This window comes from Manis javanica, chromosome 7 (assembly GCF_040802235.1).
Source record: "Manis javanica isolate MJ-LG chromosome 7, MJ_LKY, whole genome shotgun sequence".
NCBI lineage: Eukaryota > Metazoa > Chordata > Mammalia > Pholidota > Manidae > Manis > Manis javanica.
Window position 1 is genome coordinate 104,563,561 of NC_133162.1, and position 25,871 is coordinate 104,589,431.

At 40.4% G+C, this 25,871-nt stretch overlaps 1 protein-coding gene across 2 annotated transcripts in view; it reads left to right on the plus strand.

Annotated features, from left to right (window-relative positions):
• The window catches only part of ACMSD (aminocarboxymuconate semialdehyde decarboxylase), an 88,191-nt gene that overhangs the window by 13,467 nt on the left and 48,853 nt on the right, over positions 1 to 25,871 (plus strand). For both annotated transcript variants that reach the window (XM_037020706.2, XM_037020705.2), the window contains exons 4-8: positions 1,086 to 1,135; positions 2,547 to 2,783; positions 22,103 to 22,196; positions 24,446 to 24,541; positions 25,624 to 25,796. In XM_037020706.2, coding sequence (XP_036876601.1) covers positions 1,086 to 1,135; positions 2,547 to 2,783; positions 22,103 to 22,196; positions 24,446 to 24,541; positions 25,624 to 25,796 — 650 coding nt within the window. The remainder of the gene's footprint in view (positions 1 to 1,085; positions 1,136 to 2,546; positions 2,784 to 22,102; positions 22,197 to 24,445; positions 24,542 to 25,623; positions 25,797 to 25,871) is intronic.

Here is a 25,871-nt window from a genome sequence, read left to right on the forward strand (position 1 = left end):
CAGGCCCATGTGGTGTTTACATTCAAGTAGGGGAAGGCACAGAATAAACAACTAAACATAGCAGTGACAGCCTGCAGTATTAGAAAAGGCAAGAAACACAGCAAGGGCATTGAGTGACTGAAGTTGAGGAAGCCTCTCTGAGGTGACATTTCAACTGACACCTGAGGGTAAAAGGGAGCCTGTCCTGTGATGAGCCAAAAGAAGTGCATTCCAGGCAGGTGGAATGGCAGTGCAGAGGTTCTAGGGTAGGAGATTCTAGGGTAGGAAAGAGAACCAAAGAACAGGCAGGAGGCCAATGATGCTCACTCTGAGGCCCATTTTAGCCTCATGATTCAAACCGTGTTCAAGTCAGGATTGTACTGGAAGTGATGAAAAGTCCTTGGAAATGTTGAGCAAGGAAGTGACTTGATGTAAGTTTTAACCCTTACACAGTGGCAGCGGGTGGGGAGAGGTGGGCAGGTGAAAGGCAGTGGGATACAGTTAACAGGACTTGCTGGTGGGTTGGATAAGGGTATGTCGGAAAGAGGAGCCACCCCCAGGTTGGCAGTGTCTCTCCTGATGCCACTGCTCCAGAAGCTTGGAGACAAGATATCCTAGACACCCTGGATGCTGGATTCTGAAGCTGAGCCCAGGGTCTCATTCTGGGCCTTCCAGACAGTGGAACCCACCCAGGCTTACCTTGGAGATGAATTAAAGGTGCAGGAAAGGTGGCTGAGAAATATACTCTGTCATGCGTGACTTAAGGGAAAAAGCCCTGAAAGAATTGGTGGGGAAACACCTTGCTCAAATAAACTTGACAAGAAGGAGGATACAAATAACCCTTGACCAATGGGGTCAATTAGTTTTTCTTGAACTATCTCACCTTTGTCCAGCCTTTACTGCTCCCCCTAGAAGTGAGGCTGAAGGTCAAGGGAAGCCTGGGAGAGATGACCAGAGACAAGGGGACAGGGAGGATCAGCGAGGATGGGGAAGGCCAGAGGACGGTGGGACGGAGGTGGGCGGTGCTCCTTGGCTCTGGGCAATGCACAAGGAGTGCCCGGGCTATTCTTCTCATCAGTGCTGACTTTCTTTGTGTCTGTGTCTAGGAGTGACTGTGCAAGCCCTTTCCACGGTTCCCGTCATGTTTAGCTACTGGGTGAGTGTGAAACCTCAATCAAACCATCTCCGTGGTAGGTGAAGGCTCAACTCTCTAGCAAGTAAACAGGTGTCTCAAGTCTTGACACTGTCTCCTTCCCTTTAGGGATGAGCAGCGTCCCTCCCTCGGCATCTCACACTGCAGCATCCCTTCCCAGGCCTGTCTTCCTAGTCCTGTCCTTGCTGTAGACCTACATGGTCCAGTATAATAGCCAGTGGTCACATTCAACTATGTGACTTATACTATATTTCCACTGGACAGGACAGTGCTAGACCCAACCTTAATCTCCATCTGAATTTACCTGTCTGATGACTCATTCCCGCAGTGCCTTGCTCAGAAATGACAAGCCAGTGCACTGTGAGGTGATCATGGTATAGAGCTGGGAATAATAATGCTCTGCTATGTCGTCTCTCCCAGGGAGATAAATATCCAATTCAATTCAAATGGGATTCATGGAGTTGGATGCCTTTCCCCAACTGATTGAGTCTTTAGCACTAAAAGTTTTGGGGATGACTGTAAACTTGTGTAAGGACATTTCTGTACATAGCTGGGGGCACTACTACTAAATACCTGCTCAGCCAAATACTTACTCGTGTTGTGACTTAAAGAGCAAAAGGAAATATCACCTGCTCACACATACTTCCTCCACCCATGCTCATAATTCCAGTATTAGTGATTCAGTTTTTATCTGTTCCTGTGATTAGATTCACTGCTTCCAATAAAAATGCCCTAAGACCTCAATATGCCTGAATTTGTCAGATTGGATAGCACTCTGACTACACAACTGGGACTGCAGCAAAGTACCAAATCCCTGGCAGTGGGGTGGGATGATGCTGAAATGAAAGAAAACAATGAAGGGAGACTTAAAGGAACAGGAATTAAACTCCCTCTGCATCAGCATTTTGCTAAGGTTACTCCGAATGTCACTGCCAACAGAAAGGACTGGGAGGAGGACAGACAGGGACAGGACAGGTCCATGAGCAGCCTGGCATCCCATGATTAAACATGACAAGGAGGTGCCCTGATGGTGACATTGGGCACTTGCCTGGCCCCCTCCTGTGTGGGGGGAGCAAGGGTGCCACATGGGCAGCAGCCCTGTGGGTTCTTGTCACTGGTAGGATGCCCATCCCCATTCCACCTCTAGTGTAGGCCCAGTAATTGGCTTCCTTTCTTCTTATTATAGCCCCAATTTTTCAAATTATCCAGCAATCCACTAGCAGTTTTCTTTGCATTTGTAATGGTGGGCTTCTGAGTCTCTGGTGACCCATGCCTATGTGAGTCTGTGCCTCACTCCCTGTGGGGTAAAGACACTGATAGTGACAAACAATTCAGTCCAAGGGTGGTGGTATTCAGAGTAAATATCTAAAGAAGGTTTTGAACAATGTGGTTTTCCCTTACCTGTCTCTATCAGGCCAAACCTCAGGACACTTTAGACCTGTGCCAACTTTTAAACAATGACCTAGCTGCCACCGTTGCAAGACACCCAAGGAGGTTTGTGGGTCTGGGTTCATTGCCCATGCAGGCCCCCAAACTGGCCATCAAGGAGATGGAGCGCTGTGTGAAGGAGCTGGGCTTCCCAGGCGTACAGATCGGCTCTCACATCAACGAGTGGGACCTGAATGCACAGGAACTCTTCCCCGTCTATGCGGTGAGTACTTGGCACTCGCTCAGCCAACACACAGTGGAGTCGGGCACTGCACTGGGTGCTAGCAGGAAGAAAATAAAGATACCATCTCATACCCTCTCACTGGGAGGGAGAGAGAGAGATGCCTGATGACATGCTCGATGTAGGAAGAAATGTGGAAGGAGTTCCCTAGAAGAAGTGAGCCATTCCATTAGAACAGGGATGGGGGAAATGCTTCCAAAGCCAGCCCTGAGTTAACTCAGTGAAATCTCCTTTCTTTACCCCAGCCTTTCCTTGTAAGCTTTCATTTGAAAGCCAAAACATTACTTTCATCACAGCCACTGTGTAAAACACCCTGTTAATGACATTAAAAAAGCATTTATTTTTACTAGAAAGAAAAATACTTATCATTTTTAAAATCATGAAATAATTTTGAAGATATTATGGAAAATACAGAAGTTATAAGGAGTAAAACAAAAATAACCCATAATCCCACCACACCAAAATAAATAGCCACTGTTATTATATACTTCATTTGTTTATTTGCATATATCTATAGTTAATGAAATCTGAATTCTACCATACATGTAATTTCATATTCTAATTGAGAATTTCCAACCTAAATGAAAATTCTTTTAATGCATGATTTTTAAATAACTGCATAAAATTCCAGTATATGGCTATGTTTTGATTTAAACCAATCCTCAGCTAAGATACTTTGTAAGTCATATATTTTGAAAATATGTAATTAAAATACATAAAAAATGCCATCAAAATGTTAACATTGATGAAACTACACTACATGAATGTTCATTGTACAATTGTTTACAAATTCCCAGTTTTGAAATATTACATAACAAAACACACTTCCAAAACTCAGGGACATCCATGTCTGAAGTATCCCCCTGGAATATCCGCAGTTCCATAGTCCTCTCCACCAGGTTTCCTCTACCCTTCTGTTCTCTCTGTAACTAAACCTGCTTTTCTTGGTACCAGGATTCAAAGTGCATACCCCTATGTTCAGTTGAATTTTTAATTTCTTACTTCCCTCCTAGAATTATAACAGTGTTGTTTTCTATTATTTTCATTGTAAATGGGAAATCCTCAATAATGAATTAAATAGATGTTGGTGAACTTACCAGGTACTATAATCACTGACCATTCATTCATTTAATATTTATTGAGCTCTGACTATATGCAAAAAAAATTTCTTGTTTGTATCTATGGACACTGCTCACCAGTTGGGGGATTACCTGTTAAATTGCCTTCAAATGACCTGAAAGATACAATGTTCCTCTAAACATTGAAATCCCTGACACTTATTGGCTGCAGTGGCTGGGCTGATGCAGTCAGTGTTTTCTAGAAACCTTAACGAGCTTTGGGAGAGGATTTATTTACTTATGCATCCAAGTTGTTTCACCACATTGTGAGCGAGCCTTCAGCAGCAAATCATTTTATTATTCATTGGAAGTGGGTTTGTGAATTACTAAGGGGCTCAGAAAGCAAACAGCAGCCAGTTGGGATCCAAATGATTATTTCTATTTGTGTGACTAGCTTGGCCCATCCATCATTCTAACTAGGCTGTTTTGGGGATCAGGGCAGTATCCTGGCCCTAGCTGACTTATGATGTCCTGGGGTTGATAGCCTATTTGTTTGGTTAGCAAGATGTGCCAGCCTCACTGCTCTCTAACTTGCATCATTAATATCTGCTGAAACAAATTAGAGGAGTTACTGTGAACCAAGGTGGGTCATTTCAAGGTAGGTCTGGAGGTCCAGAGCGTCTGTCTCCCCCTTATGTCCCAGACTTCTCTTAGTGAATGAACCCAACAATACACACTCAGATCAGTTCTCAAGCACAAAGGTGACTTTGTTAGAATGAGGTAGATGAGTGGTAGTAGCAGACTGCCTATCTCTACTATTTATCAGCCTTAGGACCTGAGTAAGTTACTTAGCCTATATCTGCCTTAGTTCCCTTCTCTGTAAAATGGGAGTAATAAAACTTCCCATCTCATAAGGTTCAAACTAGTTAATAATTGTAAAATTCTCACAACAGCTTTGGCACATGGTAAGTTCTGAGTTAACGTGAGCTGTCATGATTTTGAGTACACATGATTTCTTTTTGTGTTCTCTACAACACCTCACATACAGAAGGTGATCAAAAATATTAATTTGAATTGAATATAAATGAACTGTCATAGGCACACAGAATGAAGTCTTATCCTAATGAGGAATCAGTCCCACTGAAACATGATGACCATGTGCCTTTGTCAAGCCCAAAGCATCCCAAGCAGTTAATATTTTCTTTCCAGCCTATATCCCTTATCAGAAATCAATTAGTTCCCTCCTTTTGAAAGGTTTATATCTTTTTTGCTACCCAGAACCTGTTGAATTAGAAGCCCTTTTTCCAATCTACCCTTTGTCTGCCAATCCAGAATCGTCTGTTGTCACAGAATTGCTTCTCCATTTAAGAAATGGTTATGTACAGAAGTCACATTGTGGAGGCATCCAAAATGGCAGCATAAGGAAAGCCTGAATTTACCTCCTAATATGTATGCGCAGAATTTACACCTATTTATAGAATAAATCCTCCAGAGGAACTGAAGGCTTTTGCACAACAAAGGATAGAAACACCACATGGAGAATGGTAGGAGAGATGGAGACACAGTAATGACGGAAACACTACTCTTGATGCTAGGCAGGTAAAAGGGAGGGATATCACTGAAGGGCCTGCATGAAGATTTGCCTACCCTTGGAAACAGGAAAAAAGCACAGTTTAATAAACAACTAGAAAATAAGTTACTGAAGCCTGTTTACTAACTCCAAAGTGTTCACCAAACTGTGGGAGGACTACTGGAACTCTCCCCAGGATTGGAAGTGCTGGTAAGCCCCATCTATCCCCTATACCTTGATAGCTTGGATGCAAGCAGGGTTAGGCACACTAACTGGCCTACCACCTCTGTAAACCTTGGGTCCCAAGCCCACAACAACATCAGACATCCCTAAGGTGGTTTCCAACCCACACCCAGATGCATGCACCCAAGATCTAGCAGACCCATCAAAGCCGCACACACTGGGACACCCCCAGCCTGCTTGGGCACAAGCTGTCCCACCAGGGTGGCCCCTGTGCAGAGTGCCCTAGGACCCTTCAGCCTGCACCCACTACAGCTCTATCCACCTGACCAGTGACCTCAGTGCAAAATGCCCAGGGACTCCCAATCTATGCCTGCTACAGCTCCAGCCAGCCAGCCAAAGCCACCAGGCCTGCACAATCTATGCAGGAGACATTCCTACATAAGGCTACTCCTTCAAGATTATACAAGGTAACTTTTCCACCTAATTCATAGAAACATAGAAAATCAAACAAAATGAGGAGACAAAAATGTGCTCCAAACAAAAGAACAAGATACAACTTCAGAAAAAGAGCTAAATGAAACAGAGTTGAGCAATCTACCTGATAAACAATTCAAAGGGTTATAAAGATGCTAAAAAGGCTTAAGAGAATAATGGATAAACTCAGGGAGGATGTCAACAAAAAGAAAACATAATAAAGAACCAATCAGAGCTAAAGAACACAATGACAGAAATGAAAAATACACTAGATGGAATCAGCAGTAGATTAGATGATGCAGAAGAATGGATCAGTGATCTGGAAGACAGGGCAATGGACTGCACTCAAGCTGAATGGTAAAAAGAAAAGAGAATATTTTAAATGAGGATAGGTTAAGGAACCTCTGGGACAAGAACAAGCACATCAACACTTGTATTTATAGGAGACTCAAAAGGAGAAGAGAGAAAAGGGTAAAAAACTTATCTGAAGAAATAATGGCTGAAAAATTCCCTGATGAGGGGAAGAAAACAGATATCCAGGTTCCAAGAGGGCTCCAAAGAAGAAGCCAAGGAAGGCCACAACAAGACATATACAGATTGAAATGTCAAAGATTAAAGAGAGAATCTGAAAAGCAGCAAGAGAAAAACAACTAGTTACATAAAAGGAAATCCCCTAAGGCTATCAGCTGGTTTTTCAGCAGAAACTTTATGGGCCAGAAGGGAGTAACATGATAAATTTGAAGTGCTAAAAGAGAAAAACCTCCAACTAAGAATACTCTACCCAGCAAGGGTATCATTCATAATTGAATAAGAGATAAAGAGCTTTCCAGACAAACAAAAATTACAGGAGTTCACCACGGCTAAACCAGCTTTACAGGGAATGTAAAGCTTCTTTAAGCAGGAAAGTAAAGGCAATAACTATAAGTATGGAAATTACAAAAGGAAAAACTCACTGGTAAAAGCAAACATACAGTAAAGGTAGTAAATCAATAACTTTAAAGTTAGCATAAAGGTTAAAAGACAAAATAGTAAAATCAAATATATCCAAGAAATTAATTAAGGTAATCACAAAATAAAATTAGATAATATGTGATACATAAACATGGAGTAGCGGGAATAAAAATATAGTGCTGATAGAATGCATTCGAAGTGACTGCTAACAATATAGACTGCTATACATCTAGGATGTCATATATGAACCACATAGTAACCACAGATTAAAAACCTATAATAGTTACACAAAAAATAACGAGAAAGGAACCCAAGCATAACAAAAGTCATATTGCATAAGCCAATTTAGCCCACATTCTTACATATAATGGTATGATGAGTCACTCCAGTACTCCAATGAATTAGGAAAAGAAACACTGTTTTGAACCTTGATAAGCACTAATACTCAATGCCTACTGAAGGAACTTTTTAAAAATTTAACATTTTGTTGGAAAAAGGTCATTCCATTCAGATGGTATTTCCATTTTCCAGAGGCCCTGGAGCAGGTTTACCCATGATATTCATCTCAGTACTGCCTCACTGAAGCACTGAGCTCTCCTTCCTTTTTAAAGTCATCTCATTCATAACTGACCATTCAGGTACTCACAGGCTCCAGAGGTTTGTGAGTGGGTATAGACCCCAGAAATTCCCACCCAGGATCAGACTGTGAGTGGCTGGATGGCTTGGATTCGACCATCCAATTAAGCCCAGTCACAAGGATTTGGCTCCGAGGCCATTGCTTCCTCATTTCCACATCCTCACGCTTCCAAGTTGGAGACAGGAGGGATGCTCTGGGCAAGACTCCAATGATACAGTCTGAGCAGTCCTTCAAAATAAGCAGACCAAGAAGAATGCACCAGGGGAAATTAACCTTTGCATTTGATTTATGGAATCGGTCACTGAGCATTTTTTTAAGTTTTGGTATCATTAATCTACAACTATATGAGCAAACATTATGGTTACTAGACTTCCCCCATCATCAAGTTACCACCACATACCCCATTACAGTCACTGTCCTTCAGCTTAGTAAGATGCTATAGATTCACTACTTGTCTTCTCTGTGTTGTACAGCCCTCCCCATGCCCCTCTACATTAGGTCTGCTAATAGTAATGCCCCTTTTTCCCCCTTGTCCCTCACTTCCCACCCATCCACCCCAGTCCCTTTCCCTTTGATAACTGTTAGTCCATTCTTGGGTTCTGTGATTCTGCTGCTGTTTTGTTCCTTCAGTTTTTTTCTTTGTTCTTATACTCCACATATGAGTGAAATCATTTGGTATTTCTCTTTCTCTGCTTATCTTATTTCACTGAGCATAATACCCTCTAGCTCCATCCATGTTGTTGCAAATGGTAGGATTTGTTTTCTTCCTATGGCTGAATAATATTCCATTGTGTATATGTACCACTTCTTCTTTATCCATTCATCTACTGATGGACACTCAGGTTGCTTCAATTGCTTGGCTATTGTAAATAGTGCTGTGGGAAACATAGGGGTGCATCTGTCTTTTTCAAACTGGGCTACTGCATTCTTAGGGTAAATTTCTGCAAGTGGAATTCCTGGGTCAAATGGTATTTCTATTTTTAGTTTTTTGAGAACCTCCATACTGCTTTCCATGATAGTTGAACTAATTTACATTCCCACCAGCAGTGTAGGAAGGTTCCCCTTTCTCCACATTCTTGCCAACATTTGTTATTGTTTGTCTTTTGGATGGTGGCAATCCTTACTGGTGTGGGGTGGTATCTCACTGTGGTTTTAATTTGCATTTCTCTGATGATTAGCAATGCAGAGCATCTTTTTGTGTGCCTGCTGGCCATCTGAATTTCCTCTTTGGAGAACTGTCTGTTCAGCTCCTCTGCCCATTTCTTAGTTGGATTATTTGGTTTTTGTTTGTTGAGGTGTGTGAGCTCTTTATATATTTTGGATGTCAACCCACTATCGGATCTGTCATTTATGAACATATTCTCTCATAATGTAGGATGCCTTTTTGTTCTATTGATAGTGTCCTTTGCTGTACAGAAGATTTTCAGCTTGATATAGCCCCACTTGTTCATTTTTGCTTTTGTTTCCCTTGCTCAGGGAGATATGTTCATGAAGAAGTCGCTCATGTTTATATCCAAGAGACTTTTGCTTCTGTTTTTTTCTAAGAGTTTATAGTATCATGACTTACATTCAGGTCTTTGAACCACTTCAAATTTACTTTTGTGTATGGGGTTAGACAGTGATCCAGTTTCATTCTCTTACATGTAGCTGTCCAGTTTTGCCAACACCAACTGTTGACAAGGCTTTCATTTCCCCATTGTATGTCCATGGCTCCTTTATCGTAGATTAATTGACCATATATGTTTGGGTAAATGTCTGGAGTCTCTATTCTGTTCCACTGGTCTGTGGCTCTGTTCTTGTGCCAGTACCAAATTGTCCTGATTACTGTGGCTTTGTAGTAGAGCTTGAAGTTGGGGAGCAAGGTCCCCCCCACTTTATTCTTTCTCAGGATTGCTTTGGCTATTTGGGGTCTTTGGTGTTTCCATATGAATTTTTGAACTATTTGTTTCAGTTCGTTGAAGGATGCTGTTGGTAATTTGATATGGATTGCATCAAATCTGTAGATTGCTTTGGGCAGGTTGGCCATTTTGACAATATTAATTCTTCCTAGTCAAGAGCATAGGATGAGTTTCCATTTGTTAGTGTACTCTTTAATTTCTCTTAAGTGTGTCTTGTAATTTTCAGGGTATAGGTTTTTCATTTCCTTCATTAGGTTTATTCCTAGTTATTTTATTCTTTTTGATGCAATTGTGAATGGAATTGTTTTCCTGATTTCTCTTTCTGCTAGTTCATTGTTAGTGTATAGGAAAGCAACAGATTCCTGTATATTAATTTTGTATCCTGCAACTTTGCTGAATTCAGATATTCTAGTCCTTGAGCATTTTTCTCTCACCCAAAATGTTTGAGTGATGGATGTTTCCTATGTCTTGTTTTGCCAAACCATGTATTAAATTCATCAACCTTAATGGTAAATTCACCAACCCCCTTGTTAAATCTAAGTGTCCTTGTTTATTTTCGGGAGCAGAGCTTATCAATGTCTTTTTTAAATTAAAATATCATTGATATACAATCTTTTGCTCAGATTTCACATGAGCAACATTGTGATTACTATATTACCCACTATTATGAAGTCCTACCACAAACCCCATGACAGTCACTGTCCATCAGCATAGTAACATGCTATACAGTCACTACTAGTCTTTTCTGTGCTGTACATCCTTCCCCATGCCACTCCTGTATTATATGTGCTAATCATAATACGCTTTAATCTGCTTATCTATCCCTCCCCACTCACCCTCCCCAACCCTTTTCCCTTGGTAATGGATAGTCCATTTTTGGGTTCTGTGAGACTGCTGCTGCTTTGTTCCTTCAGTTTTTGCTTTGTCGTTATACTCCACAGATGAGTGAAATCATTTGGTACTTGTCTTTCTCCACTTGGCTTATTTCACTGAGCATAATACCCTCTAGCTCCATCCATGTTGTTGCAAATGGTAGGATTTGTTTTCTCCTTATGGCTGAATAATATTCCATAGTGTATATGTACATCTTCTTTATCCATTCATCTACTTACTGACACTTAGGTTGCTTCAATTTATTGGCTATTGTAAATAGTGCTGTAATAAACATAGGGGTGCATATGTCTTTTTAAATCTGTGACCCTGTTTTCTTAGGGTAAATTGCTAGGAGTGGAATTCCTGGGCCAAATGGTTTCTATTTTTAGGTTTTTGAGGAACCTCCATACTGCTTTCCACAAAGGTTGAACTAATTTACATTCCCACCAGCAGTGTAGGAGGGTTCCCCTTTCTCTGCATCCTTGTCAGCATTTGTTATTGCTTCTCTTTTGGCTGTTGGCCATCCTAACTGATTTGAGGTGATATCTCATTGTGGTTTTAATTTGCATTTCTCTGATTACCAATGTGAAGCATATCTTCATGTGCTTCTTGGCCATCTGAATTTCTTCTTTGGAGAAGTGATTGTTCAGATCCTCTGCCCATTTTTCAAGCAAGTAATTTCCTTTTGGGTGTTGAGGCATGTGAGCTCTTTATATATTTTGGGTGTAAAACCCTCATAGAATATGTCACTTATGAATATACTCTCCTATACTGTATGATGCCTTTTTGTTCTACTGATCATGTCAAATGCTTTTTCAGAATCTATGGAGATTATCATGTGATTTTTGTTCTTCTTTTTATTGATGTAGTGGATGATGTTGATGGATTTTCAAATGTTGTATCATCCTTACATCCCTGGGATAAATCCACTTGAAAATGATGGATGATCCTCTTGATGTATTTTTTAATTCAGTTTGCTAGTATTTTGTTGAGCATTTTTTAATCTATGTTCATCAGGGATATTGGTCTGTAGTTCTCTTTTTTTGTGGTGTCTTTGCCTGGTTTTGGTATTAGAGTGATGCTGGCTTCATAGAATCAATTTGGAAGTATTCCCTCCTCTTCTATTTTTTGGAAAACTTTAAGGAGAATGGGTACTATGTCTTCTCTAAATGTCTGATGAAATTCAGCAGTGAAGCCATCTGGTTCAGGGTTTTTGTTCTTGGTTAGTTTTCTGATTACCAATTCAATTTCATTACTGGTAATTGTTCTATTCAGATTTTCTGTATCTTCTTCAGTCATTCTTTGGAGGTTGTATTTTTGTAGAAAGTTGTCCATTTCTTCTAGGTTATCCAGTTTCTTAGCATATAATTTTTCATAGTATTCTCTAATAATTCTTTGTATTTCTGTGGTGTCCATGGTGATTTTTCCTTTCTCATTTCTGATTCTGTTTATGTGTGTATACTCCCTTTTTTTCTTGATAAGTCTGGCTAGGGGTTTATCTCTTTTATTTTCTCAAAAAAAAACAGCTCTTGGTTTCATTAATTCTTTCTATTGTTTTATTCTTCTCAATTTTATTTATTTCTTCTCTGATCTTTATAATGTCCCTCCTTCTACTGACTTCGGGCCTCATTTGTCCTTCTTTTTCCAGTTGCATTAATTGTGAAATTAGACTGTTCATTTGGGATTGTTCTTTCTTTAAATAGGCCTGGATTGCTATAACCTTTCCTCTTAGAACTGCCTTAGCAGTGACCCATAGAAGTTGGGGCATTGAGTTGTTGTTTTCATATGTCTCCATATATTCCTTGATCTCTATTTTAATTTGGTCATAGATTCATTGGTTCTTTAGAAGCATGTTCTGAAGCCTCCATGTGTTTGTGTGCCTTTTTGTTTTCTTTGTGCAATTTATTTCTAGTTTCATACCTTTGTGATCTCAGAAGTTAGTTGGTACAATTTCAATCTTTTTGCATTTGCTGAGGCTCTTTTTGTGGCCTAGTATGTGGTCTATTCTGGAAAATGTTCCATGTGCACTAGAGAAGAATGTGTATCCTGCTGCTTTTGGGTGGAATGTTCTAAAGATGTCTGTTAGGTCTATCTGTTCTAGTGTGTTGTTCAGTGCCTCTGTGTCCTTACTTATTTTCTGTGTGGTTGCTCTGTCCTTTGGAGTGAGTGGTGTGTTGAAGTCTCCTAAAATGAATGCATTGAATTCTGTTTCCTCCTTCAATTCTGTTAGTGTTTGTTTCACATATGTATGTGCTACTCTGTTCAGTGCATAGATATTTATAATGGTTATAACCTCTTGTTGGACTAACCACTTTATCATTATTTAATGTCCTTCTTTGTCTCTTGTTACTTTCCTTGTTTTGAAGTATATTTTGTCTGATACAAGTACTGCAACACCTGCTTTTTTCTCCCTGTTGTTTGCATGAAATATCTTTTTCCATTCCTTCACTTTTAGTCTGTATGTCTTTGAGTTTGAAATGAGTCTCTTGTAGGCAGCTTATAGATGGGTCTTGCTTTTATATCCATTCTATAACTCTCTGTCTTTTGATTGGTGCATTCAATCCATTTAGGGTGATTATCGACAGATACGTACTTATTGCCATTGCAGACTTTGGATTCATGGTTACCACAGATTCAAGGGCAGCTTCTTTACCAAATAACAGACCAACTTAACTGGCTTATTATGCTATTATAAACACAGTCTGAAGATTCTTTTTTTTCCTGTCTTCATTTTCTTCCTCCTCCACTCTGTATATGTTAGGTGTCATATCTGTACTCTTTGTGTATCCCTTGACTGGCTTTGTGGGTAACTGACTCAATTTTGCATATACTTACTCATTAATTGGTCTACTTCCTTTACTGTGATTTTATTTTCTCTGGTGACAGCTATTTAGCCTTAGGAGTACTTGCATCTAGAGCAGCCCCTTTAAAATACACTGGGTTTGTGGGAGGTAAATTTCCTCAATTTTTGCTTATGTGGGAATTGTTTAATCCCTCCTTCAAACTTAAAGGATAATCTTTCTGAGTAGAGTATTCTTGTTTTGAGGCCCTTCTTTGTCATTGCATTGAATATATCATGCCATTCCCTTCTAGCCTGTAAGGTTTCTACTGAGAAGTCTGATGACAACCTGATGGGTTTTCCTTTGTAGGTGATCTTTTTTCTCTCTCTGGCTGCTTTTAATACTCTGTCCTTGTCCTTGACCTCTTCCATTTTAATTATTATATGTCTTGGTATTCTCTTCCTTGTGTCCCATGTGTTGGGAGATCTGTGCACCTCCATGGCCTAAAAGATTAATTCCTTACCCAGATTGTGGAATTTTTCAGCAATTATTTCTTCAAAGATACTTTCTATCCCTTTTTCTCTCTTCTTCTTCTTCTGGTACCCCTATTACACAAATATTGTTCCATTTGAATTGCTCTCACAGTTCTCTTAATATTCTTTCATTCCTAGATCCTATTGTCTCTCTCTGCCTCAGCTTCTTTGTATTCCTGTTCTCTAATTTGTATTTGGTTTACCATCTCCTCTACCTCATCTAATCTGCTTTTTTTTGGTATCATTAATCTACAATTACATGAGGAACATTATGTTTACTAGACTCCCCCCTTCACCAAGTCCCCCCACAAACCCCATTACAGTCACTGTACATCAGTGTAGTAAGATGCTGTAAAATCGTGACTTGTCTTCTCTGTGTTGCACAGCCTTCCCTATGCGCCCCCCCACATTATACATGCTAATTGTAATGCCCCCTTTCTTTCCCCCCCTCTTATCCCTCCCCTACCACCCATCCTCCCCAGTCCCTTTCCCTTTGGTAACTGTTAGTCCATTCTTGGGTTCTGTGATTCTGCTGCTGTTTTGTTCCTTCAGTTTTTTCTTTGTTCTTATACTCCACATATGAGTGAAATCATTTGGTACTTGTCTTTCTTTGCCTGGCTTAATTCACTGAGCATAATACCCTCTAGCTCCATCCATGTTGTTGCAAATGGTAGGATTTGTTTTCTTCCTATGGCTGAATAATATCCCATTGTTTATATGTACCACTCTTCTTTATCCATTCATCTACTGATGGACACTTAAGTTGCTTCCATTTGTTGGCTATTGTAAATAGTGCTGTGATAAACATAGGGGTGTGTATGTCTTTTTCAAACTGGGATGCTGTATTCTTAGGGTAAATTCCTAGAAGTGGAATTCTTGGGTCAAATGGCATTTCTATTTTGAGCTTTTTGAGGAACCTCCATACTTTTTTCCACAATGGTTGAACAAATTTACATTTCTGCCAGCAGTGTAGGAGGTTCTCCTCTCTCTGCAACCTCACCAACATTTGTTATTGTTTGTCTTTTGAATGGTGACAATCCTTACTGGTGTGAGGTGATATCTCATTGTGGTTTCAATTTGCATTTCTCTGATGACTCGTGATGTGGAGGATCTTTTCATGTGTCTGTTGGCCATCTGAATTTCTTCTTTGGATAACTGTATGCTCAGCTCCTCTGCCCATTTTTTAATTGGATTATTTGCTTTTTGTTTGTTGAGGTGCATGAGCTCTTTTTATATTTTGGATGTCAACCCTTTATTGGATCTGTCATTTATGAATATATTCTCCCATGCTGTAGGATGTCTTTTTGTTCTTCTGATGGTGTCCTTTGCTGTACAGAAGGTTTTCAGCTTGATATAGTCCCACTTGTTCATTTTTGCTTTTGTTTACCTTGCCTGGGGTGAAATGTTCATGAAGAAGTCGCTCATGTTTATGTCCAAGAGATTTCTGCTTCTGTTTTTTTCTAAGAGTTTTATGGTTTCATGACTTATATTCAGGTCTTTGATCCATTTTTTTTTTTGAGAGGGCATCTCCCATATTTACTGATAAAATGGTTGTTAACAACAATAAAATTCTGTATAAGGGACTCAATGCACAATCATTAATCAACCCCAAGCCTAATTCTTAACAGTCTCCAATCTTCTGAAGCATAACGAACAAGTTCTTACATGGAGAACAAGTTCTTAGATAGTGAATAAGTTCTTACATGGTGAACAGTGCAAGGGCAGTCATATCACAGAAACTTTCAGTTTTGATCATGCATCATGAACTATAAACAATCAAGTCAGATATGATTATTCAATTGATTTTTATACTTGATTTATATGTGAATCCCTTATTTCTCCCTTATTATTGTTATTATTTTTTTTAATGAAATGCTGAAGTGGTAGGTAGATCCAAGATAAAGGTAGAAAACATAATTTAGTGCTGTAAGAGGGCAAATGTAGATGAACAGGTCTGTGTCTATAGACTAAGTATTAATCCAAGCTAGACAAGGGCAACAAAACATCCATGGATGCAGAAGATTTCTCTCAAAACGGGGGGGGGGGTGAGGTTTTAAGTCTCACCTCTGTTGATCCCCAATTTCTCACCTGATGGCCCCCCTGCAGCTGTGCCTGTCTTAGGTTGTTCCTCCCTTGAGGAATCTTACCCATCTCTGGCTAACCAGTCATCTTCTAGGGCCATACAGGGAAATGTTCTTTGATCCATTGTGAATTTACTTTTGTGTATGGGGTTAGACAATGATCCAGTTTCATTCTCTTACATGTAGTTGTCCAGTTTTGCCAACACCAGCTGTTGAAGAGGCTGTCATTTCCCCATTGTATGTCCATGGCTCCTTTATCATATATTATTTGACCATATATGTTTGGGTTAATGTCTGGAGTCCCTATTCTGTTCCATTGGTCTACGGGTCTCTTCTTGTGCCAGTACCAAATTGTCTTTATTACTGTGGCTTTGTAGTAGAGCTTGAAGTTGGGGAGCGAGATTCCCCCCACTTTATTCTTCCTTCTCAGGATTGCTTTGGCTATTTGGGGTCTTTGGTGTTTCCATATGAATTTTTGAACTCCTTGTTCCAGTTCATTGAAGAATACTGTTGGGATTTTGATAGGGATTGCATTGAATCTGTAGATTGCTTTAGGTAGGATGGCAATTTTGACAATATTAATTCTTCCTAGCCAAGAGCATGGGATGAGTTTCCATTTGCTAGTGTCCTCTTTAATTTCTTAAAAGTGTCTTCTAGTTTTCAGGGTGTAGATTTTTCACTTCCTTGGTTAGGTTTATTCCTAGGTATTTTATTCTTTTTGATGCAACTGTGAATGGAATTGTTTTCCTGATTTCTCTTTCTGCTAGTTCATTGTTAGTATAGGAAAGCCACAGATTTCTGTTTATTAATTTTGTATCCTGCAACTTTGCTAAATTCCAATCTTAGTTCTAGTAGTTCAGGATTTTTTATGTACAGTTTCATGTCATCTGCAAATAGTGACAGTTTGACTTCTTCTTTACTAATCTGGATTCCTTGTATTTCTTTGTTTTGTCTAATTGCCATGACTAGGACCTCCAGTACTATGGTGAATAATAGTGGGGACAGTGGGCATCCATCTTGTTCCTGATCTTAGAGGAAGAGCTTTCAGCTTCTTGCTGTTCAATATGATGTTGGCCGTGGGTTTATCATATATGGCCTTTATTATGTTGAGGTACTTGCCCTCTATACCCATTTTTTGAGTGTTTTTATCATGAATGGATGTTGAATTTTGTCGAATGCTTTTTCAGCGTCCATGGAGATGATCATGTGGTTTTTGTCTTTCTTTTTGTTGATGTGGTGGATGATCTTGATGGATTTTTGAATGTTGTACTATCCTTGCATCCCTGGAATGAATCCTACTTGGTCATTATGTCTAATACTCTAGATGTATTTTTTAATTCGGTTTGCTAATATTTTGTTGAGTATTTTTGCATCTATGTTCATCAGGGATATTAATCTGTAATTTTATTTTTTGGTGGGGTCTTTGCCTGGTTTTGATATTAGGGTGATGCTGGCTTCATAGAATGAGTTTGGGAGTATTCCTTCCTCTTCTGTTTTTTGGAAAACTTTGAGGAGAATGGGTATTATTTCTTCTCTCTGTGTCTGATAAAATTCCACGTTAAATCCATCTGGCCCAGGGGTTTTGCTCTTCAGTAGTTTTTGATTACTGCGTCAATTTCGTTGCTGGTAATTGGTCTGTTTAGATTTTCTGTTTCTTCCTTGGTCAGTCTTGGAAGGTTGTATTTTTCTAGGAAGTTGTCCATTTCTTCTAGGTTTTACAGCTTGTTAGCATGTAGATTCTCATAGTATTCTCTGATTCTTTGTATTTCTGTGGGGTCCATTGTGATTTTTCCTTTCTCGTTTTTGACTCAGTTGATGTGTGTTGACTCTCTTTTTCTCTTAATAAGTCTGGCTAGAGGCTTATCTATTTTGTTTGTTTTCTCAAAGAACCAGCTCTTGGTTTCATTGATTTTTTCTATTGTTTTATTCTTCTCAATTTTATTTATTTCTTCTCTGATCTTTATTATGTCCCTCCTTCTGCTGACTATGTGCCTCATTTGTTCTTCTTTTTCCAATTTCAATAATTGTAACTTTAGACTATTAATTTGGGATTGTTTTTCCTTCTTTAAATATACCTGGATTGCTATATACTTTCCTTTTATAACTGCTTTCACTGAATCTCACAGAAGTTGGGGCTTTGTGTTGTTGTTGTCACTTGTCTCCATATATTGCTTGATCTCTGTTTTAATTTGGTCATTGATCCATTGATTATTTCAGAGCATGTTGTTAAGCCTCCAGGTGTTTGTGATCCTTTTTCTTTCTCTGTACAATTTATTTCTAGTTTTATACCTTTGTGGTCTGACAAGTTGATTGGTAGGATTTCAATCTTTTGAAATTTACTGAGGCTCTTTTTGTGGCCTAGTGTGTTGTCTATTCTGAAAATGTTCCATGTGCACTTGAGAAGAATGTGTATCCTGCTGCTTTTGGGTGTAGAGTTCTGTAGATGTCTATTAGATCCATCTGTTCCTGTGTGTTGTCCAGTGCCTCTGTGTCCTTACTTATTTCCTGTATGGTGGATCTGTCCTTTGGAGTGAGTGGTGTGTTGAAGTCTCCTAAAATGAATGCATTGCGTTCAATTTCCTCCTTCAATTCTGTTAGTGTTTGTTTCACATATGTTGGTGCTCCTGTATTGGGTGCATATATATTTATAATGATTATATCTTCTTGTTGGACTGACCCCTTTATCATTATGTAATGTCCTTCTTTATCTCTTGTTACTTTCTTTTTTTTGAAGTCTATTTTGTCTGATACAAGTACTGCAACACCTGCTTTTTTCTCCCTGTTGTTTGCATGAAATATCTTTTTCCATCCCTTGACTTTTAGTCTGTGCATGTCTTTGGGTTTGAGGTGCATCTATTGTTAGCAGCATGTAGATGGGTCTTGCTTTTTTATGCATTCTATTACTCTGTGTCTTTTGATTGGTGCATTCAGTCCATTCACATTTAGGGTGTTTAGTGAAAGATAGGTACTTATTGCCATTGCAGACTTTAGATTCATGGTTACCAAAGGTTCAAGGGTAGCTTCTTTACTTTCTAACTGTCTAACTTAACTCACTTATTAAGCTATTATAAACACAGTCTGATGATTATTTCTCTCCCTTCCTATTACTCCTCCTCCATTCTTTATATGTTAGGTGCTTTATTCTGTGCTGTTTTGTGTTTCCTTTTACTGCTTTTGTGGGTAGCTGATTTTATTTGTATTTGGTTGGTCTGCTTTCTTTGCTGTGGTTTTATTTTCTCTCATGACAGCTATTCATCCTTAGGAGTGCTTCCATCTAGAGCAGTCCCTCTAAAATACCCTGTAGAGGTGGTTTGTGGGAGGCAAATTCCCTCAACTTTTTCTTGTCTGGGAGTTGTTTAATCCCTCCTTCATATTTAAATGATAATCGTGCTGGATACAGTATCCTTGGCTCAAGGCCCTTCTGTATCATTGCATTAAATATATCATACCATTCTCTTCTGACCTGTTTGGTTTCTGTTAAGAAGTCTGATGATAGTTTGATTGGTTTTCCTTTTTAGGTAACCTTTTTCTCTGTCTGGCTGCCTTTAATACTCTGTCCTTGTCCTTGATCTTTGCCATTTTAATTATTATGTGTCTTGGTGTTGTCCTCCTTGGGTCCCTTGTGTTGGGAGTTCTACGGGCTTCCGTTGTCTAAGAGACTATTTCCTCCCCCAATTTGGGGAAGTTTTCAGCAATTATTTCTTCAAATACACTTTCTATCCCTTTTTCTCTCTCTTCTTCTTGTACCCCTTTAATGCAAACATTGTTCCTTTTGGATTGGTCACACAGTTCTCTTAATATTCTTTCATTCCTGGAGATCCTTTTATCTCTCTCTGCCTCAGCTTCTCTGTGTTCCTGTTCTCTGATTTCTATTCCATTAATGGCCTCTTGCACCTCATTCAGTCTGCTCTTAAGTCCTTCCAGTGATTGTTTTATTTCTGTTCTCCTTCCCAACTTTATCCATTAGCTCTTGCATATTTCTCTGCAGCTCCATCAGTATGATTATGACCTTTATTTTGAATTCTTTTTTGGGAAGATTGGTTAAATCTATCTCCCTGGTTCCCTCTCAGGGGTTGTCTGGGTTATTCTTGACTGGATCAAATTTTTCTGCCTTTTCATGGCAATAGAGGTAGTCATGGGCAGTTGGCACATGTGTCAACTGGGAGAACAAAGTCCCCTCCTGCTTGCTGGTCGCCTTCCTCTCCTGCGAGAATGGTGACCCCTAGCGGCTTGTGCTGGGCAGTTGCATGCTGACAGGGCCTCTGAGTCTGGCCCGGCAGCTGTGGAGGAGGCTCTGGGCAGTTGCTGTGGGTGTGGCTGCTCTCATGCTGCTTCCCTGCTATGGCAAGGCTGCACTGGAGGGGGAATGGATGGCTGTTTATTGCCATGAGGGCCTTCAGAGCTGCCCTGCCTTCCAGGGGGTTAGGGTGCCCAGAGTTCCCCAGGATTCCCAGCTATTGGGTTGAGTGTACCAGGACACTTCCATCCAGCTTTGAGGCTCCTGTCCCTTTAAGACTTTCAAAAAGCACTGGCTTTTCTTTTGTCTCAGGGGTGCCAGCTCTGGAGCACCCATGAGACAAAGTGGAACTCCCAGATTTTACTGTTCCATTTACCTAATATCCAGCACCCCATGCACTGTGTGTCTGAGCTACCCTTCCAGGTGACTAGGGCTGGGTATCTAGCAGTCCTGGGCTCCCTCTCTCTCCCCACTCTGACTTCTTTCCTCCCACCAGGGAGCTGGGGTGGGGGGTGTCGCTCAGGTCCCATCGGGCTGTGGCTTGTATCTTACCCCCTTCGTGAGCTGTTGAGTTCTCGCAGATGTAGATGTACCCTGGCTGTTGTCCTGTATCTTCTGGTCTCTATTTTAGGAATAATTGTATTTGTTGTATTTTAAAAAAATATATGTGGTTTTGGGAGGAGATTTCCGTTGCCCTACTCACACTGCCATCTTGGCTCCTCCCTGCTAATCTGCTTTTAAATCCCTCCACTGTATGTTTCATTTCAGCTACTGTATTTTTTTAAGGTGTATCTCCTCCCTGAATTTGTCCCTTAGCTCTTGAATATTTTTCTGTAGCTCCATTAGCATGCTTATGATTTTTATTTTGAATTCTTTTTCTGGAAAATTGGTAATTTGTTTCACTGAGCCCTCTTTCTGGTGTTTGAGGGATTTAGGATTGAACCAGGTTATGCTTTTTCATAATCCTTTTGGATAATGAGAAATATTAGGTTTGTGTAGGTGGTGCCCTCTAGTGTCCAAAAGCTCTGCTCTTCAGAGCTGCCCAGTACCTGGAGCAATGGCAGTGGTTGCTGGCAAATGGAGCCTATCCTAAAGAGTGAGGCCTTTCCTGCTTCCTGGCTGCAGTGCCTGCCTCTGCTGTCAGAGCCAGTGAGCTGCACAGAGAGAGCAGCCCCTGCATTAAGCTGTGTAGTTGCTGTAGGTGGGGCTGCCCTGTGGCTGGTCTGGAGCAATGGTGGGACAGCAGGTTTGAATACATGGCTGGCAGGGAGGAAGAAATGGCTGGCAGTTTATTGCGGTGGGGGACCTTAGTGCTGCATTGCCAGCCAGGGGGATGGAACACCTGTAGCTCTTGAAAGTTCCCAACCTGATGGACTGAGTATGCCAGTACAATTTTGTCCACCTGTTCCTTTTCCTAAACTGTTGCCCCTTTAGCAGCCCTCTCACTGTTGGGAAGTCTTTCAAAGCACCCACCTTTCTTTTGTCCCAGGGCAGCTGGTTGTGGGAACCTGTTCACAGTCTCAATCTCTCACTTTGGTTTACAGCCCCTCTAATCTCCAAAGCACTATGCAGTATTAGTTTGTGCTCCCAGAGTAGATTTCTAGGCTTCTGCTCCCTCCCCAGTCTGATTCTCTTCCTCCGTCTGGTGAGTTGGAGGCCGGGGGGAGTGCTCAGGTCCCACCGGCTCACAGCTTTATTACTTTACCCTTTTCTGTGAGATATTCTCTTCTTCCAGATGTAGACTGGCTGGTGCAATCTTATTTCTGGTCACTCTTTTAGGAATAGTTGTATTTGATGTATTTTCATATTATATGTAGTTTTGGGAGGAGATTTCTGCCTCACTTCTCATGCCACCATCTTTTTCTCTCTACTTACCAATGACTTTTATATAGATCAGGAAACAACTTCAAATATTTTAGTTTATTTATTCAGATCAATATAAAGCCAGAAAAAAGCAATTTCCCTAAAAAGCACCCTGAATTTGGTGAGTTATCCAAATAACCCTTTTTCCCTCGTTGCTTTCAAGGTGGCTGAAAAGCTGAACTGTTCCCTATTCATACACCCCTGGGACATGCAGATAGATGGACGGATGGCCAAATACTGGCTCCCTTGGCTTGTGGGTTTGTATCAGTTTGGGACCTGGAAAAGAGGATCAAGCCTTTCTTTTTTTTCCAATTATCTGTGGAATCTTACTATGTCAAAGAAAGTATGAATAATTAAGAGGATTGTGAGTTATTGAGTCTTTGTTCAGATAAGTGCTATATACATTACCTTATTTAATTTTAATCACATCTACACAAAACTCTATGAGGTTGACATTATAATATCCATTTTATAGATGAAGAAACTGAGTCTCAGGGTGGTTAGATAAGTTGTGTAAGTCACACAATTAATAAGTGAAAATGGAATTTACACAGATATAACTTCAAAGCTACCTTACTACACAGACTTCCAACAAGGGCCCAAAAGTAAGGAACCTTGTACGTGTAACAGATTTTTTTAAGGAGCCAGTAATAGCATCAACTCTTAAAAATAGGAACCCTAGAGTTACAAGTAGAAGGTCACCCTCTGCCACCCAACGATCTGAGGCCCTAGACTGTAAATGACCAAGGCTTTCCATTTTCTTGTTATCTGCTCTCTTCTGCTCTTTTCCTCCTGTACTCTTCATTCACAGTTCCACATGAGGAAAGGGAAAGAAGAGAGGCCTCCACTTGACCAATCCAACTTCTTGTTATTATTTCTGACAAGAAGAAAAGAAGACAGATGTAAAAATTGTGTGGCCACAAATGAAAAGTGCAGCTAATCTGCAAACTCAGTGTAAGTGAGAAGCACTGAATTTTCTTTAGGAAGGCCATTATCCATTCTCTCCTCAGCCTATTAAGTACAAGTAGCTATGAAATAACCAGCACAAAGAATTATAAGGAGCAATATATTGAAAGTAAAAAACTTCATTGCAATAACAACTACTCTCTATTTTGCTGTGTAACCTGTGGCAAATCCCTGTACTTCCTTGGGCTCCAGTCCCTCACCTGTCAAATGAGAGAGCTAGTCTTGATTCTCCTCCTGCTCTGACAGTTTATGCCTCTGTGATTGCTTCTGGAGACCAATGCATTTCAGTAAAGTAGCCTCCTAGCCATACCCCACCAAATTCTTGAACAACAATTAGTAGGAGGAGGTGACCAAAGAGGCCCCAATGCTGTCCAGCTTCAAAGAAAATCTCATCCTAATTCACACAACACTTTGAGAAGTCCCACAAACTTGATTATATCACAACTTCCCACATGAAAAACAGAGAGCATTTACATAAAGAGTCATTTTGTCATTCATTTATGCAACACACATATATTGGTCCCCTCCAGCATGCCCAGTCCCCTACCAGGCACTGAGAATATAGATGTGGACAGAATCTCTGCCCTCATGGAGCCTATGTTCTAGTTTGAGGAGAGAGATGATAAAGAAGTAGACAGATCATAAATGAACAAATAGGCTAATTTCAGAATTCTATTCTGCTTGCAAATTTGGTCATTAGCATTAGATTAGCATGGATTGGAGGATTCCTAGTAGAAGAGAGCATGATCCAGTTGACACTGTAAATATTCCACTTTGGCTCATGTATGGAGGATAGATTATGGGGTTATAGCCCAAGTAATTAAAGGAAAGCAGAATCACTGGACCAAAAGGAAGCATTCCCCTGCCTTTGGGAAGCTCTGCACAAACTATCCCCAGATGGATAGGAATCCATCATGCTTCCAGAATTCCCAAGAGGCCAGGGAGCCAAAGCACTAGCTAAGTGGCAAGAACTAACCACTATCCCCATTTTACAGATAAGGAAACTGAGGTACAGGGAAGCAGCCAATATTTTTTGAGCACCTCCAATGTGAAGGTTTGGCCAGGAACTTTCCTGACATTATCACTGCAAGGCTCCACAATAGCCCTGCAAGATGGGCAACACTGTCCCCATTTTACAGGTGAAGAAGCATGGGCTCAGGGGTATTAAATTACTTGTCAAAGGCAAGGAAGTAAAAGTACAGAGGAGTGAGGGCTCAGCCCAGGCTTGTGGTATTCTGTTTGCCCTTCTGTATGTAAAAGAGAAGCTGGGGGAGTCAGGACAAAAGCTACATCCTCTGACTCCTTGGCTCTTCTAGTCATCGATGACTACCTTCAGTGGCAAACAGGAAGCTTCAGATGGTTCTACTTGCCAAAGCAATGGAGCAATGGCTTGTACACAATCAAACATGCTGGGGTGCAGGGATCTCTCATTTCTCAGTACTGACGATCATAGCAAGCTGCTGTTTCCCAACTGTTAATATCACTGAACTTCTTGATTGAGATGACAAGCCCTGAATCTTGTGACTGCTTCCTCTTTCAGGAATGCCAGCAGAGACCACAATAGCCATTTGCTCCATGATCATGGGTGGAGTATTTGAGAAGTTTCCTAAACTGAAAGTATGTTTTGCACATGGAGGTAAGACTCTGCATTAGTTAGCTTGGGCTGCCATAACAAAACACTGCTGACTGAGTGGCTAAAACAACAGAAATTTATCCTCACAGTTCTGGAGGCCATAAGTCCAAGATCAGGGTGCCAGCAGGGTTGGTTTCTGGCTTTCCTGGATTGTAGAAGGCCACCTTCTCACTGTTTCCTCACATGGCCTAGTGAGAGAAACATGTCTAAGGTCTCTTTCTCTTCTTGTAACAGCAGTCCTATCAGATTAGGGTCTCACCTTATGACCTCATTTAACCTTAATTACTTCCTTAAAGATCCTACCTCCAAATACAGTCATTTTGATTAGGGCTTCAACATATGAATCCTGGAGGGTCACAATTCAGTCCATAACACCTTTTCAGCCACCACAAAGTATATGATGGTTGGGAGACCAAATTCCATTTCTGTAGACAAGTTCAGTTTGGTTGGCACAGTTTTTGTCTTATTTTGTTTTGCTTTTTATTTAAAACCTTCTAGTCAAATCACAAGCTGTCCAGTTTGCAACAGTCTCTCCTATTCACTATTGTTTACAAATAGGCCAATTTCATTCATTTACGTTTCCTGCAGGTAATTGTGTTTGTGGCTCTTGTACACACACACAGGCACACACACACAATATCAAACTATACATGCTGTTTTCTAATCTACTTTTCCTTCTCAATAACATCTAGACATTTCTCCATGTCAGTAAGTACAGAGCTCCATCATTTTTGAGGGTTGCATGCATGGTAACCCATTTATGAATATGCCATTGGTATTTAGATATTTCCCAGCTGATAGGTTGTCTCTGTAGTTTGTTGTTATACCACACTACATTTAAAAATCTTGACCACATATCTTTACACACTTGCCTTTTTTCTTCAGGATAAGTTCCTGAAATCTGAATTTCTATTTTAGTTAATGTCACTTGCCCTGGGTCATTTCTCAGCATTTGGAATCTAGTAGGTCCTCTGCAAATACCGTTAGCCAGCTGGGCTGCAGTAACTTCTCCTTGCATAACATGAGGATGGAAAGAGATCCTTTCCAACTGACACTAGCCCCTCAATAATGGGCTTTACTTGCAGGTGGTGCCTTCCCCTTCACAGTGGGAAGAATCTCTCATGGATTCAACATGCGCCCAGATCTGTGTGCCCAGGACAATCTAAACAACCCAAAGAAATACCTTGGTTCCTTTTACACAGACTCATTGGTTCATGATCCTCTGGCCCTCAAGCTGTTAACAGATGTTATAGGAAAGGTAAGATGGGTCTGCCATTTGGGTGGTTTTATAGAAGAGAGTGCAGCAACCAGCTACTTGTCCTGTCTGTAAAAA